The 17242-nt window shown below is 31.4% G+C and overlaps 2 protein-coding genes across 4 annotated transcripts; one reads left to right on the forward strand and one right to left on the reverse strand.

The window, feature by feature from the left end:
* Window positions 1-3525: 3525 nt before the first annotated feature.
* Window positions 3526-8946, reverse strand: LOC115880123 (ferritin subunit-like). Its single transcript, XM_030897257.1, has 5 exons — window positions 8809-8946; window positions 7934-8017; window positions 4479-4756; window positions 4007-4144; window positions 3526-3886 (listed from the first exon to the last, which is right to left on the reverse strand). Exons 2-5 carry the CDS (start codon window positions 7992-7994, stop codon window positions 3743-3745), a joined length of 621 nt encoding a protein of 206 aa, XP_030753117.1. The 5' UTR covers window positions 7995-8017; window positions 8809-8946; the 3' UTR covers window positions 3526-3742.
* LOC115880103 (ferritin heavy polypeptide-like 17) lies at window positions 8255-12916 on the forward strand. Of its 3 annotated transcripts, none has more exons than XM_030897246.1 (3): window positions 8255-8306; window positions 9366-9479; window positions 12230-12916. In XM_030897246.1, the coding sequence occupies exons 2-3, from the start codon at window positions 9371-9373 to the stop codon at window positions 12796-12798; spliced, it is 678 nt and encodes a 225-aa protein (XP_030753106.1). In that variant the 5' UTR covers window positions 8255-8306; window positions 9366-9370; the 3' UTR covers window positions 12799-12916. The 3 variants fall into 3 exon arrangements, with proteins under 3 accessions (XP_030753106.1, XP_030753091.1, XP_030753099.1); XM_030897231.1 differs by lacking the exon at window positions 8255-8306 and adding an exon at window positions 8966-9109; XM_030897239.1 differs by lacking the exon at window positions 8255-8306 and adding an exon at window positions 9147-9292.
* Window positions 12917-17242: the final 4326 nt, after the last annotated feature.

The raw sequence follows: 17242 nt of genomic DNA on the forward strand, positions 1-17242 counted from the left end.
ACCTTAATCAAATTTACCTTTATTTTAATCGTAGAAACTAAAAATGTAATAATATATCGGGTGTTCCATTTAAAAAAATAAAACTTTGATATTTTTTATTTATTTGGGACACTCTGTATCTTGTAAAATATTTTTAAATTGTAGCTCTAATAATCCTTCAACGAACCAAAATTTACAATTTGTAAAAATCTAGTCGTTTAGCTACAATACTCCGTGTCTTATGTGGTGAACAACCCTGTATAATTATTTTTATTTTCAGAGATACCAACTAATCCCATCTAAGGAAAAATTAAATTTCAAATACTTTCCGTCCTACGAACGATGGTAAAAGTACAATTACTCCGGCCATCATCTTCTTCTTTTTACTTTTTTTTCTTCTTCTTCGATATGATATCCCGGAAAATATTATATAGTATTTATGTTCTTCCCTCTACCAACCGAATACTTCTAGATGGAATTTAAGAAAGTGAATAGAGTCAAAGTGATGTATTTCTTCCTATTTAGCCCGCACCTGTACAGGGCGACGTGGAGAAATGGACTACTTCTTCTGCAAAGTGCCAAAGTGGATATTTTATCCGTCGAAATATGCGTACAGCGAGACCTGAGACATACAGAACAGTTAGAAATGTATTGTAGCTCGGAAACTGTTGTTATCGACACCGTTTTGCCATATTGGTAAAGTGAAAACACGTGTCGATTGTAGTAATAATATACTAGGTGTCCAGAAAGGGTGTTTATAGCCTTTAAATATATCGTTGTTTAGATACAGAGCGACCCACAATGATTGAATTAGTTGGCAATACGTTTTTAGAGGAGTTTAAGGTTGGTGATTGCTATACAGAGCTGCAAGTTCAAAGAAAACTTAAGACTTTTTATTTATTTAAATCGTTTTCCATTAGAAAAAAACAAAACTTTGATGTGTAACTTTTTTTGGGGACACCCTGTATAATTCTATATATTTTTATAAAATGCTTTCAGTTAACCTACACATGCTGCCAAAATTTCACTTCGATATAAACTACCGTTCTCCTTGGAGCTTCCGCGGCGTATGAGAGACGCCACCCTGTACAAATTTTTTAAATTTATTGCCAATCCAATCAGAAAAATCACAGAAGAGCTACACTGCTGCAACCATTTTGGATCACTTTGTATATAGAATGTCTTTATCTTTTTAAATCGGCAATTAAAATTTTCTTAATTATTTCTTTGTTATGTAAATTCCAAAGTAGGTACTTATTCTGTAATCGATACTGATACCTGTCACAACATAAATTTACCTAATTCCTGTTTTTTATTGGGTGCAGTTAACGATCCAATCGATACAATTTTAATATAAAACGTTACAAGTCGATATCAGTTCGATTAGAATCGATGCAATAAAACCCGAAATGGGAAACTTAATAACGTGTAAATATTCAGCTTCCTATTTGGTTTCATCACCGTATCGCAATTATTCTAAATTGGAACAGGCGTTAAAATTTAACGCTACCAGTCGTAAATTTTTAAGGCCATATTTTTTTCAAAATTTTTATTGACTTACAAAACTAATATAACTTACTTATCTCTAAAACCTAATATAATCTACTTCTACAGGGTGTCGCATATAAGAATGCACGCTACAGGGATCTTTTAAACCGGAAGGAATACGATTTAAGGCTAACTAGGCAGTAACCGCCATTAAAAAATAAAGAAGAGTATGGGTCAAGTAAATAAAGTCTAGGGCTTGACCTCGCCAAAATTATTATCGATTGTCATTACCCAGACGTCTTTGACGCCGTTTTTTTTTTCAATGGTATGGTAGTTTATAAAGAAGACCGATCAGGTTATTTATTACAAGATTAAAAAAAAAATTAAAATTTCTGAAAAAAATTTTATTCAAAAATGTCTGGAGTCTAAAACAATGTAAAAGTTCAATTTCATTAAAAAAATATCTACTCGTGTCAGTCGATTTGTTTCTATAATTTTTTTTCTTAAACATCTGTGGTTTTCTAGCACTTAAATACTACCATTATAGGTACTGCATCATCCACAAATTGTACCTATATAAGGTAACTCATTAACTCTTGAACTTTGTAACGATAATGTAACTAGAAATTCTATTGTGTAGGAAACATTAGACATAAAGGCTAGTACATTATCTAAATCAAATATAATTATAGTTAAATATAAGTGAAATTCTTATGTTTTATAAAGATTAAATATCGGAAGATTGATAGATATAAAGTGTTTCAAATTTTAAGTCATCAGATAGATTGGTTCTAATATTTTTATGTTTTAGTTAGAGGCCTATGCCAGATGGCAGTAAAGGAAAACAAAACAAAAGTATTTAAGTGTGGAGGATGTTTGAAGATCATAATTATTGAAACACTTTAACCAACTCTGTAACTCGTTACCCAAGGCAAAAAAGTTAAACGCAAACAACTTTATTGATAAATGTATTGTTTCTACTTTGAAAAATACTAATGGGCCTTAAAATTAAAGAAGTTTTAAAAAAATTCTTGAATTTTTTTTTAGTAGAATGAGAGTAATTTATTCGCAGTCGAAAAAAAATTGTTTCCGCGTGTTGTTTACGGTCAAATATTTCAAGTTAATGTATTCAAAAAGCAGGAATTGCTATTTTAGGAACGAAACATTTTCTTATTCAACAACATGGCGGCTTTCACTTTGTTGTTTTGGAGATTAAGATGGAGTAGTTCGAGTAGTCCCATACTGGACTAATAAAGTCGGAGTTCAGCCTTAACAGATAGTATACTTGTCGCCAGATTGCCTAATACAGTCATCCTAGAGTCTAGCTTCTGCCTCCCTCTATATTCTAAATAAACGAGGGAGTGGATAAAGTATCGGTAATATGTCGATGTATATTTAAATTTAGTTTTATATGTGCCTTTTTTACGTCCCATTTTAATTAATTTTTTTTGATAAAAACAAAAACAGCACTGAACTGTCTGACTGAACAGAACAATGAAGTGAAAATTTAAGATTTAAGGTTATGGTTCAATACAGTTGCAAAAAGGTAGTGGCTCGACGGCTCGACGTCCTACCAACGTAAGAATAAGGAAATCTAAACAACGTTGGAATTAGTAAAACAGACGACGTTTGCATAACGTTGGAATAGGTCCTGAAAGTGACATCGGAAAACTCTTTATTGCCCAACATTGTAACTACGTTGTCCGAATCAACTAAAGATCACTAAGCAAAAAAGGTTACAAGACAACGTTTATTCGACGTCGCAGAAGCGTTTACTTTGTTGTAGTACTAGTTCAACGTCGGCACAACGTTACAACAACGTTTACATTTATTTTAATACCCAAGGTACGGAGCTAACTATTTTTTGTAACTAATCCAACGTTGTTTTTAGTAAACTTGTGGTCGCAAGTCGTGAAAATGCTACTTGGGTAGGTACTTATAATAAAAAAAAATAATTTTAGTTTCCTGTACAGAAATTTATTTGTTATTATAATCTCTATAAGTTTTTATTGTTTTAGGTTATAATGACTACAAATTTTATAATAAAACAATAATACCTAGTTTTGTAAAAATACCTTTATTCAACTTTATACTAACAAAATTCGCACATAATCGAAAGATGAATACATTTAAAATCTACACCTTATCACAAACTGATTAAACCTATACACTAGATTCAAATCAAATCTTGTTCCTATAAAATTAGACATTCTTAAGTATGAATCTGTATTTGAAGGTTAAATAGGTCTTAAATACTCAAATGTTTGAATTGTATTTACAGCAATTTTTTATCAAAGAGGAACTCGCCAAGAGCACCGTGAGAGTCCATGAGTTTCTCCAAGGTTGACAATTTACCGGCAAGGTCTCTTTGTCCTTCGTATTGTTCAGTGAGGAAATCTCCAGTGAGGTAATCAACCAGCTAGAATTATTAGAAAAAATGTGTTAAAAGTAAGTAAACAAAAATAAAAGAAAAAGAAATAAATAAGAAAAAAAGATAAACGAAAAGTAAAAAAAAAAAATCTAAAAATAAGAAACTTACATGATAATCGTTGAAGGTTGGTTCACCTTCACAAGTTTTGATAAGTTCTCTGATCTTCTTGGTAACAGAGGCTTCAAGTTGTAGAGCGTCTCTGATAGCAGATGCTCCATCACTCCAAATGATAGTTGAAGGTGCAAGCTATAATAAGAATACAGTATGGTCAAATTAAAATACCGTTATATTAGGCGTAGAAACAGTATTTCTGTCAAAGCTATATCTGTCTGTAAATTCTTGAGAACCAAACAAAATTTAGTAGAAAAAATCAAAATAAATAAAAAGTTTGTCAAAAACTAACCTAAACTAGTATTTTCCAACTCTGAGGTATATCATTATGAATTACTGAGACAGAGAAACCAATAAAAATATTGGTTCTATATTTTGGTTACCTTCGTAAAACAAAATAGTACAGTTAGCTTACAACCTTTGAATTTATTGATAAATAGTATTTTAATTCATTGCCTAAAATACTCACGTTTCTTTTGATCATGTCACTGACTCCAGAGGTCAATTGACCTCTCATCAAAAGGTAATGGATCAGTTTGATGGCGTGTTCTCTTTCCTCACTAGCAGCTTCAAAGAACAGTTTGGCAAACCCGGGTCTGTTGACTACGTCTTTCGAAAAATGGGCTCCCATAGCCATGTACTGCATGGCGGCTTTAAGTTCTTCAGTCACGTGCGACCTGATTCTTTTCACGCAAATGCTGGACATGTCGATCCAGTCATCTGGGATTTTGGGTGTTTTGTGTTCACCTAGAAGGAGAAATATACATCTTTTTTATTTATTGAAATTAGAAGTACCTGTACATATACGATGGAACGAAATATGCTGGGAATAACAAGGAAAGACCTAAAAGAACAGAGTGGATACGACAAAAGACCCAGGTAATAGATGGCATCCAGCGTTGTCAAACAGCGTTGTCAACTTCTTAAATTTGTACCAATCATTTAGAAATCACAGGTCCTAACAGGAGTAAGTTGAAACTTGTTTTGGTTTGGTACATGAAATGTTAACGTTAACATCGAATATCTAGATTCAATATCTATGGTTTATTGGACTTGGTAGAAATAACTAATGTAGATACATTAAATTAATGGTCTCATTACAAGTGAATAGAATTTATGTAAAACTACATATTTAGGACAACGTTGTGTTTACAGATATAGAAAAATCATCTTCTATCAAAAACCCTTTGTTTTTTTGCGTGTTTTAGAAATTAAATAGGTATGTATTTAAACTAAATGAAATATCATCAGAGATTGAAAAATGGAACAAGCTATTTATTTCAAATAAATAGTTATTTAATTTAATCACCTTGGCATAGTTATTTCCAATTGTCTATAAGTAGCTAGTTATGATCTGTACAGGGTGGGTCAAATTCGACGCTTTTAAATGGAAACACCCTTTTCTATAGGAGATAGACGAAAACTAATATCGGTGTCTGGAGCTCAATTTTTGTCAAAAACATGATAGTGAAAACCGCATATCGATATCTGTTACCGTTTCGGAGTTACGGGGTGTTTTTCAAAAATATGCACTTTTAACAAATCGCTGTAACTTTTTTGTTATGGAAAGTTTTGTATTTTTATGAAAACATTTCCAAAGCACCTTTTTACGTAGAATTTAATGGTTTAAGTTTAATTTTTTTAAAATTAATAATTTAAGAATTATCAACAGAAAATTTGATTTTTTATTTGGGACACCTTGTATATTTCTAATTTATTGAAAATAATTTAAAATTACCTTTCAAAAAATATAACACACTTGATATTTTGCTCGATTCCTCTTCGAGATATAGAATATATAAAAATTCGCCCGCTTTAAATGAGTAGGCTTTGAACGGCACCGGCTGTAATGCAAAAAAATCTAGCTGTGAGCATCAATTAAAACGAAAATAATATTTGCTATGAGAGATGCAGAATTTTATAACTATTTAAAATATAATTAATCAACATCAAAACATTTAAACTATATCTAATAACAAGAAAAATAAATAGCAAACCAAGACATGAGATTTTGCTATAGGTGTTCGACATATCGACCGTCTTCTGTTATGGACAGACGGGGCAGTTTTTGAACATTTCTCGCGGAATTCATTAACTCAATGGGGGTGAAAGATACCCTCTCATAACTGCTAAGTATTTCTAATTCTTGTCTAGATTATACGGAAGAATAAGGAACCTTTATTGGATGCATAAAAATTTGCTGATAACTTCAGCGATCATAGGCGGTGCGTCGTCTTGCTGGAAAAATATGTTTTCGAGTTCCATTAAGGGCATATCATCAATAAAGGGCCCAAAGCCTACTAGTTAAAAGTGGCGAACTTTTAAAAATTCTGTATTTCGAAGGGGATTATAACGAAATATCAAGTGTGCTATATTTTTGGAAAGGTAATTTTAAATTCTTTTCAGTTAATTAAAAATATAGAGGGTGTCCCAAATAAAAAATCAATTTTTCTGTTGATAACTCTTAAATTATTAATTTTAAAAAAATTATACTTAAACCATTAAATTCTAGGTAAAAAGGTGCGCTGGAAATGTTTTTATAGAAATACAAAATTTTCGATAGCAAAAAAGTTACAGCGATTTGTTAAAAATGCACATTTTTTAAAAACACCCCGTAACTCCGAAACGGTAACAGATATTGATGTGCGGTTTTCACCATCATATTTTTGATGAAAATTGAGCTCCAGACACCGATATTAGTTTTCGTCTATCTCCTATTTCTATAGGAGATAGACGAAAACTAATATGTTTGTATATACCTAATAGAAGATTCCATTGAAAAAAAAAAAAAGAAAAGGATGTTTCCATTTAAAAGCGTCGAATTTGATCCACCCTGTACCTAAATCACGTATGTCCAAGAAGATAACAATTGAGTTATTGAAAAACGTTCATATAGAAATACTTAGCTATAGTATGCCGAACGAGCCAAGGAAGAGTTCGACGGACATGCACAAAAAGGCAGAAAATACCATTGAAAGTAAATGAAAATGACAGACACAACTGTCACTATCAGGGATCCTCCAGTTAATTGGAAATTGACAAGATTATGCCAAGTCATCTCTATTTTAATAGAACATAAAATTAGATGAAATCAGCAAGGAGATTCCATTTGAAAAAATGATATTTTAATACCTATTAAGTATTTTTTTAAATATTTTGACCATATAGGGAATTAATTTACTGAAATCAATTACAAAAATTATTCGAATTTTTAAGAACACTGACATTGGTCTGTAATTATCAATAATTGAATTAAGAAAAGCACTACTATTTATATCTTTATCCTTACTACGCCTGAAATAAACAAATCAAAGTTTGGGTCAAAAATAAGTACCTACCTACTTATACTAAGTAATGTATTTTTATAAATAGGACAAAATTCACCTCTATCTGTACTTGTGAACAGGTAAAAATTGGCAAAGATATCAGTAATATCAGGAAAAAATCACATGCAACAACATACTAGGTATCCATAAACAAAAACAAAATATTTAGTGCATTGTTGTCAGTAAATCTAAAAATATACCTAATGTATAGCATAGCTTAAAATTCGTTGTATTAATTAGAGAGAGTTCAAGCAAATCATTTAAACAAAAACCCTAATTTAAAATTAATTGTTTACGGAGGTAGACAATTACATTATTCGGTAAAAATTGCCAGAAATATGTCTCTAGCCTAATAGAATTAACTAAGCCAAAAACCTCTCCAAGGTCACATTTTCTTTGTTAGTGTATTAAATTAAGGTCATGAAATAAATTCTACAACATAACAACAAAACTACATGGATGAAATCATAAAAATACACAAACACAACGTACATAACCTAAATACCATGGATCGATTATAAACATGAATATTAATATATGAATTAGGGATTATCTTAATCAATATTATATCATTATATGGTATTAATTGTGTACTTACATGTTAACCGGGCTGAGGCAAAAGCCAAGCAAACCACGACAAAAATTCCGAAAACCTTCATTGTTTCTTCGATTGACAACAAACCTGACAACAAAGAAACGAATACTTGATACACCAAAGTCTACTGGGGTCAATATTTCGGTAGCCTTCCTTTACACGCACTGGTGCAGAAGGTTGACTAAACAATATCGAATATTAACGAAAAAGTTTTTGTTTATTAGAGAAATCTATCTGCACACGACACTATTTCGTTTAATTAAATTACTCATAACCTCTCTTTGAATTCTCTTTAACTTCGATTGAAATTGCACACCACAGACAGCTGTTTCGTAGCTGTGCGCAGTGCAACGTTGTCGCTGGTAGACTATTGTCGGTAAATTATTTTTATTTCTTAAAAAAATGTAAAAAACGTTTATTTTAATTTTTATTCTACAAATTCGGACTTACGGTATGTGACAATTATACAGTAAAATTAAAATAATTTTAATCTCTTTTGTTTTAGAGTTTTTTAAATACAATAAATTATTGTATGTCAGCTCTTGAATTTATTTAACTGATAATTTGAAGTATTGCTTAAAAAATTATGTAAATATAAGTACTTTTATATATTATTCAAATAATAGATAATTGTATAATTAAAAAAAAAACACAAAATTTTACTTTATATCTTATTTAAAAGAGTCTCTACATAATGATCTGTGAATGTTAACATTGATTCTCCAAAAATACATCTTTTAATAGCATTAGGGCAACATAAATTTTAAGGTAAATAAAAAAAATTAAATAAAATAGTTAAACAAAAATTAAATTTATTATTATCATTTTCTCTGACGAGTATTTCAGGAATGATGAAAGTAATAACATTTGTTACTTACTAAAGTTTTAATTTACACAGTAATCTCACAAAAACTCGCACAATATTTCAAAATAACACTTCACCACACAGTAAATAATATTTTTGCGCCCGGCAATTCGAAGAAATCTGGCAACGCTGCCAATGACGTGCGCTCTTTGTACACAAAATCTGGTCGTGTGCGACGTAAAATATTCGTTTTTGTTGATGTCCGTGTGCTATCGCGAAGGTTTTATACCAAATAAAAGCCAAATTTGAGTCTATTGTATTTTAAACCGTCGAATACTTTAGGTCTATTTGTGATTACGCTGGCGAGATACCAGGTAATGATTAATAATTCGTCCTATTTACATTTAATCGAGTGGCTGAGAACATCGTTGTCAAACCACAAAAAAATTGAGTCCGAAATTTTCCTTTTTATTATCTTATTCGTTAATTGTTATTCATTAAGATCATTTCTATTTAATAAATCGTTTGGTCTACATCATTTCAATAGAGATCTAGAGGTTTGTGATTTTGACAACGAAATTTGAGGTTAGGTGTGTTTTTTATTTATTTTTACTATTTTTTTATACTTAGGGATCATGAAGGCCATTATTATCTTCTTTGTTGCTGTTATTGCATTAGGATCCTGCGCAGAGGAGTGTTACAAAGATACTTTGATCGCTTGTAATCCAACTTTGGCAAAACAACGTAAGTATTTATTTATTTATATTATTATTTATAATGCAATGCATAGTTGGGTGATATGTGTGCAAAATAGTTCAAGTTTGGCAATTTTGTGGCAAATTTACAATTACAAATGAAGGGTTCGAGGGAAAAATATTGTAAGCCCCAATTTCGTACAATATATTTGAACGGTACATAAGCTGTTAAATCTGATAACCAAACCAGCCAACCAGGATTCTCCTGTAAAATTTGTAAAATTGGGCTTATCATGTTTTTTTCATGGATCCTTCAAATAAAGTCATTTATTTTGACTAACATTTAGTGCTTTTTGATTGATTAATAATTCTAAAATTCGTAATAATAAATAACTTATCTATTATATTGCTACATGATATGTTTGATTTTGGTATATTGAAGCTCATGTCACTCAACAAAACAATCAATTAACTAATTTGTTCCTTGAAAATACTTTCCACAATTTTGGAGGTAAATATTAGTCTATACAAAGTCAATAATAGTTTGATTAGACTTATTATCTTGTTGAAAATAAGTACTTGTTTACCATAGGTTTATACAATGTATTTTAATTGTTAACACTGCTTGATATCTTTATGACCTATTTAAGATAACTATTCTACTGAATGGTAGTCATGCTGTATTTAATATTTATAATTTTAAATTAAACTATAATAAAGTACCTAGGTATACCGGGTGCGTCTCAAAAGTGGCTCACCCCTATAACTTTTTTATTTTTTCAGATAAAAATACGAGATTTAGTATGTTAGTTAGTATATGACATAAATTTGGATTGATTGACGTATTCAATTGTTTTTGTCACTTACTGTTTCACCGGAAATGACTACAACTTTTGAGTTTTAAATGGCACTCTCGGTATTTTTTTTTACTTTATTCGATAGAAAATGACATTCTGAATAGAATGACATATCATATGTCAACTTTTGACATTCTCGCTTAAAACAAAATTGAATTTTAAATTTCAATCTAGAGTGCCATGGTTATGTTAAAAACACTAATTCTTGGTGGTGAGCCACTTTTGAGACGCATCCGGTATATTACATTACCCTATTAATCAGGGGCGTATATAGGAATTTATTTTAGGGGGGGACCAAATCGAAAAAGTAATATACAGGGTGTTTCAAAACAAATGCGAAAAACTTCAGGGGGTGATTCCTTGTTCAAAATAAAGGGTAGTTTGCTTCATAAACGTTGGGTCAAAAGTCAACCATTAGGGAAATATCGCGGTACAAAGATGGCGGAAAAATATTGTTTTTATTTTTTATCCTGAAAACGAAAAGAGATAGACTAATGAAATTTTATGGAATCATTATTGTTATGAAAACACACTTTCTAGTAATTTTTGCACTTTTTTAAAATGAGTGGAAGGGGTTGAAATAAACTACCCCTATCATTCTTGTTAACGAAATTTAAAGAAAAATGTTATCAAACACATGCAAAAAAAATTAATTTAGATAGTTTAGTTTGTTTAGAAACTTTTTTATCTCTTGTGTTTTTTGATAAAACTCACCGATTTGAAATTAAAAAATAAAATGTAAAGCATTACATGTCAGAACAAAAAACATTTTTAGACAAAGAATCTAGTGATAATAACGATAATATTAATAATAATCTAGTAGTAATCAGTAGAGTAATGTCAAATAAAATAATATTAGGAACATCCTCAAAAGTAACAGCGACCGACTAGATTTTTCCTAAAAAAATTACAGCAGCCCACTAAATTCTTTATCTAAAAATGTTTTTTTTCCTGACATGTAATGCTTTACATTTTATTTTTTAATTTCAAATCGGTGAGTTTTATCAAAAAAAAACAAGAGATAAAAAAGTTTCTAAAAAAACTGAACTATTCAAATTATTTTTTTTTGCAAGTGTTTGATAAGATTTTTCTTGAAATTTCATTAACAAGAATGATAGGGGTAGTTTATTTCAACCCCTTCCACTCATTTTAAAAAAGTGAAAAAATTACCAGAAAGTGTGTTTTCATAACAGTAATGCTTCCAGAAAATTTCATTGGTCTATCGCTTTTCGTTTTCAAGATAAAAAATAAAAACATTATTTTTCCGCTATCTTTCTACCGCGATATCTCCCTAATGGTTGACTTTTGACCCAACGTTTATAAAGCAAAGTACCCTTTATTTTAAACAAGGAATCGCCCCCTGAAGTTTTTCGCATTTGTTTTGAAACACCCTGTATAATCTCGTATATAATTTGCTTTTTAGGCGCAATTTTTAACCCAAAAGTCTAATATTTAACACAATTTACAGTTTTTACAGTTTAACCCCCTCTGTATCCGCCGCTGCCATTAATATAGGAAAGGTTTTTTCAATTGTCATTTTGTATGTCATTTTAAAATATACCTAGTTGGATTTTTTTCTGTCTTAAAAATCAAAACGCGTTTCTATGGTAATAATTTTGTTTTCGTTCTTTGTTAGATTGTTATTGATATATTTTAATTAACGTCATATTTTTTGCTGTTGTAAAATGTTAAAGAATTACAAAATTTATTTAATTCAATGCTATGAAAGGGGTGATTTCGAAAAATTTGATACTTTAGCAACAGCAAAAATATGACGTTGGTCAAAATTACTAATATGCATCTATCAAAGAATGAAATCCAGATATATATTACCAGATTTACCAACTTTTTTTGATTTTTAGGACTTTGAAAAAATTCAACCATACATTATATTTAACTATATTTTAAATTGTTATCACAAGTCTTATTTTGTTCTTTACAGAAAATGTTGTTGCCCACTGTAACGCCAAATACGGAGGTATCAACGAACTTCAAGCAGACCTCCAACGTTTTACCAACCACATCTTCTTCAGATCCTTTGATTTCCTACTGATGGCTACCCACTACGGAAACTACATCAAAAACCGTCCAGGTTTCGAGAAACTTTTCAGAGGTCTGTCTGATTCCCTCTGGAACGACGGCATTGGAAACATCAAGTACATCACCTCGCGTGGTGGTGAAATGAACTTCGAAAACGTTGCCAAGGACTTGAAGGACGAGGAATTGCAATCTGCTAATTTGGAGCTCTATGAACTGCAAGCCATCGCCAAGGCTCTGGATATTGAAAAGAAATTGGCTTTGGAAGCTTTTGAATTGCACAAATCTGCGTCTGGAAAGAAACACGACAACCACGATCCAGAAATCGCTCATCATTTGGAGGAAGAGTTCATGGAGAAACACAGGGATACCATCAGGGAGTTGGCTGGACATAGCCACGACTTGAGCGTGTTGTTGAACGATCAAGACTCGTCACTAGCTTTGTATTTGTTTGATCAACAATTGCAGAAATAAGTTTTTGTACTTTCTATAAAAGTTTGGAAGATTTTGAATAGAGTTAGAAGTTAGAAGTAATTTTACGTAAGAATATTGTTTTCCTATAATGTAATATACAATAAATACAGAGAAAAAATGTGTTTTTTATTTGTGAAACCTCGACATAAAATGATGTTTAAATTATGACCATTTTTAGAATAAAATTTCTACAGATTAACACTCTAAGTTAAAAGTTGTTCTGCACTTGGTTTCCTTTTCAAAACTGATTATACTAAAATGTTGTAATTTTCTCCGGCATTTTTACAGCGTAATTATTGAATTCTCTTCAAAATACTATTAAGGTTGCCTACCTCTCAAACAAAGATTTTCTGAGATATTTGTATTTACACGATTCGATCTGGGTAGATCTTCATTAATTTGATAAAATCCAGGGTGGCTGCGATATATCTGACGTTACTTCAGCATAGCTGTCTAATTATTCCAACTTTAACAACATAGTTATCATTTTGTGTCAGTTAAAACAAAAAAAAGTTCTCAGAAATTTGCCGAAAATGTAAATTTATCCTACACCAGAGAGAATTAATTGATATGATTCTATTAGTTAATGAATGCAGTGTGCATTCACCAGTTAATAGAATGCTTAAATTTAAATGCTCCTGATTTTATCTAGTCTGGGTTTTTATGAGGATATGTTAAAGACAGTGTTTAAAAAACTCGACCAACTATTGTGGACAACATGAAAGAAAATTATTGTAGCTGCTTTTCGAGGTAGAACTCCACATAAATGCCTTTTAAAACGAAAAGATCCTGTTAAAAAGACGATCATAGGTATTTCTTTAATGATATACGAATTTTGTTAATGACAAATGTGATTAATCAAGATAAAATAAAACTATTTTTAGTAAATAAATAAACCAAGCTTATTGTTTAATAATAAAAGTTCAAAAAGCAGTGGCGGATCTAGGGTAAAATACGTCGTGGGTAAAGACAAAATTTGGCGCCCCCACAATTCAAAAAATGTGTAGACACTCCCCCATCCAAAAAATATATCAAACGTTATATTACATTACTTAAAACATAAATAAAAACGAAACAAAAACAAAAGAACATATTTATTACTTATGCCGTCTTAAAAACCCTGCGAAGATCACGAAAATACCTGCTTACTACAAAATATTGCACGAAACTGCGCTTAAAATTTCACTTTTCTAGCCTTTACCGAAACCATTTCATCTATCACTTTATTAAAGTTACTTTTTTCGGCTATTTCATACTCTATACTTAATATTCCCAAGTCAGTCAGTCTCTCCTGTGTTATAGTTGAACGCCTAAAATCTCTAATTAATTTAAGTTTACTAAACGACCGGTCACATGACACTGCCCAAGCAGCATTTGGACGTCGGGACAACGTTGTGTCACGCGACCAAACGTCGGGGCGCAACGTCAGCACAACCTCGTGCCAACCCTAGTCTGCACTAGTTTGGAGAATAATTTTTGGGTCGAAACGACGTTGGATACCGACGTTGGCTAGAAGCCTAATTTAGTACAAACTGCAACGTTGTTAAAAATCCTAATTCACAGAAATACAAAACTAATATGGCGTCTAAGTCGCGTTTTATCCTAAATTGGGATAATTATAGTAAAAATATTATTTTTATGATTTAGTTAGAGACATATGTCAGATGGCAGAGAAGGAAAACAAAACAAAAGTATTTAAGTGTGGAGGATGTTTGAAGATCATAATTATTGAAACACTTTAACCGACTCTGTAACTCGTTACCCAAGGCAAAAAAGTTAAACGCAAACAACTTTATTGATAAATGTATTGTTTCTACTTTGAAAAATACTAATGGGCCTTCAAATTAAAGAAGTTTTAAAAACTTTCTTGGATTTCTTTTTTTTAGTAAAATGGGAATAATTTATTCGCAGTCGAAAAAATTGTTTCCGCGTGTTTTTTAGGGTCAAATATTTTAAGTTAATGTATTCAAAAAGCAGGAATTGCTATTTTAGGAACGAAACATTTTCTTATTTAACAACATGGCGGCTTTCACTTTGTTGTTTTGGAGATTAAGATGGAGTAGTTCGAGTAGTCGCATACTGGACTAATAAAGTCGCAGTTCGGCCTTAACAGGTAGTATACTAGTCGCAAGATTGCCTAATTTAGTCATCCTAGAGTCAGTTTTTGTGCCGCCCTCTATAATCTAAATAAACGAGGGAGTGGATAAACTATCGGTAATATATGTCGATGTATATTTAAATATAATTTTATATGTACCTTTCTTATGTCCCATTTTAATTAAGTTTTTTTTATAAAAACAAAAACAGCACTGAACTGTCTGACTGAACAGAACAATGAAGTGAAAATTTAAGATTTAAGGTTATGGTTCAATACAGTTGCAAAAAGGTAGCTACTCTAGTTGGAATAGGTCCTGAAACTGACGTCGGAAAACTCTATATTGTCCAACGTTGTAACTACGTTGTCCGAATCACCTAAAGATTACTTAAGCAAAAAAGGTTACAAGACAACGTTTATTCGACGTCGCAGAAGCTTCTACTTTGCTGTAGTACTAGTCCAACGTCGGCACAACGTTATAAAAACGTTTAAATTTATTTTAATACCCAAGGTAGGGAGCTAACTATTTTTTGTAACTAATCCAACGTTGTGTTTAGTAAACATGTGGTCGCAAGTCGTGAAAATGCTACTTGGGTGAAGTGACTGGCATGGTCAGAAATATTCGCAGCGCGGTCTGCAAGTTCGGATAATTCGGAATTAAGCAATATTTTTCTAGCATATTAAGAATATCTAAACAGCTAGCTGCTTCCAAATTTGGCAGCAACAAGCTTGCGTGATTCTTGAAATTTTCCAGTTCAATATACAGCTCTGTTGCATCCAAGTCGTTAGCATATTTAATTGCTAAATCTGCAGCATGTTTTTTTTTATTTCTTCTAGTGGTAATGATGCCAGTGACTTTCCAGAAAGGAAATAAAAATCTTCGACAACACCTTCCATAGCATTAAACCTCCAGGAAAATTGCTCATTTATTCTATCCAATGATTCAAAAATTTGAATTTTGAGTTGTTGTTCTTGGGTTAATGTACCAATTTCATCATCAGCGTTTTCATCGAAAAATCTTTTTACTTTTGTTGTCCGTTTTTCTGGGAGAACAGGCTCAATATTGCTTGCCTCTGCAAGGATCTTTGCTTCTTTAAAGCAATCGTCGACTTTATCTCTAAACTCAACTAAAAAACTAAAATTTAGATGCCTCCGCGATCGAAAGCGTTGGCCACTGCAAAGCAGTGTTTACATTTTTGATGTTCCTTAAAAATGCCTGCCGCACGCTCTAGGTAGCGTCTTCTATCTAAATTTTACCATTTTATTGTATGATGTTTGCATGGTGATGAGAGTTTTTACTACTGGTTTCGAACATACTTATATTTTGCCGCCCCTGTACCGAAATTTTACTTGTAGGTATGATGTTTGCAGAAACTACTAACATACCTTATGTATGCATGCGGTTCGTGGTTAGAGTTTTTGCCTATTGATTTCGGACACATTTTGGCGCCCCTGCCGCGATGCCGCCTGGCGTCGTGGGCAGGTGCCCACCTTGCCCACCCCTAGATCCGCCACTGCAAAAAGCAATATATTTTAAAGACCACAGTCATTTCTAGGAAGTCATTTTAAACCTAAAAGAAAATATATCACATTAGTAAAATGTCATTAGCGATTTCTTGTTGTCGGGCAAAAAGAATGACGCATAGACACAATAACGTGCTGCCGGTATGCATTTATCATGTTTTTGTTAAACAATTCTTGTTTATTTATAGCCCTATTAATAAAACAATACGTTTTATATGCAATTAATTCCGAATTGATAATAGGAAAAAGCTATATGGATTATGCAGAAACTGAACTTTAATTTTTATTTTTGTTTCGTGGCTGTAAAAATAAAAGGTGCTATAGGTATTATTTTATATTTTATGCAATTCAACCACCTATTGAATAATAAATAAACTAATTTACTGAAGTATGGTTGATAAAAATGTGATTAAATATCTGATTAAATAATAATAGGTTCCTAATTTAAACAGTTTAACATAAATAATTTTTGTATGAATAAAAAGATAACAATAAAATTGGACAGTTACAGGTTTCTACTTAATATAACTCAAAATATCTTTGTATATATATATACTATATATATATATATATAGTATAGATAGTAGCCTGTTATACCGGGTCGGCATTTCTGGCTTTGGGTGCCGATTTTCGTGTACGAAGATTATACTGTCTCTAATAATAACGTTTAATACAATGAAATTCTAGGTACTGAATAAAGGAGGTCGGTCAAGTTTGCCCCCCGTATTAGGGGAAATTCAAAAAGAGATATACCACTATTTTGCACACATTTTGCACAATTTTGCACACCATAAATTATATTTTGTACACTTACCTAAGAGAAAC

This window comes from Sitophilus oryzae, unplaced genomic scaffold, assembly GCF_002938485.1.
Source record: "Sitophilus oryzae breed Bouriz unplaced genomic scaffold, Soryzae_2.0 scaffold_1068_pilon_pilon, whole genome shotgun sequence".
Lineage (NCBI taxonomy): Eukaryota > Metazoa > Arthropoda > Insecta > Coleoptera > Curculionidae > Sitophilus > Sitophilus oryzae.

Excerpts from the sequence above, each read along its gene's own strand:
- LOC115880123 (XM_030897257.1), bottom strand. The coding sequence starts at position 7,994 with ATGAAGGTTTTCGGAATTTTTGTCGTGGTTTGCTTGGCTTTTGCCTCA. Across the intron at positions 4,757-7,933 it reads TGCCTCAGCCCGGTTAACAT|GTGAACACAAAACACCCAAA; the intron begins GTAAGTACACAA and ends TTCTCCTTCTAG. Across the intron at positions 3,887-4,006 it reads CAACCTTCAACGATTATCAT|CTGGTTGATTACCTCACTGG; the intron begins GTAAGTTTCTTA and ends TAATAATTCTAG.
- LOC115880103 (XM_030897246.1), top strand. The coding sequence starts at position 9,371 with ATGAAGGCCATTATTATCTTCTTTGTTGCTGTTATTGCATTAGGATCC. Across the intron at positions 9,480-12,229 it reads TCCAACTTTGGCAAAACAAC|AAAATGTTGTTGCCCACTGT; the intron begins GTAAGTATTTAT and ends TGTTCTTTACAG.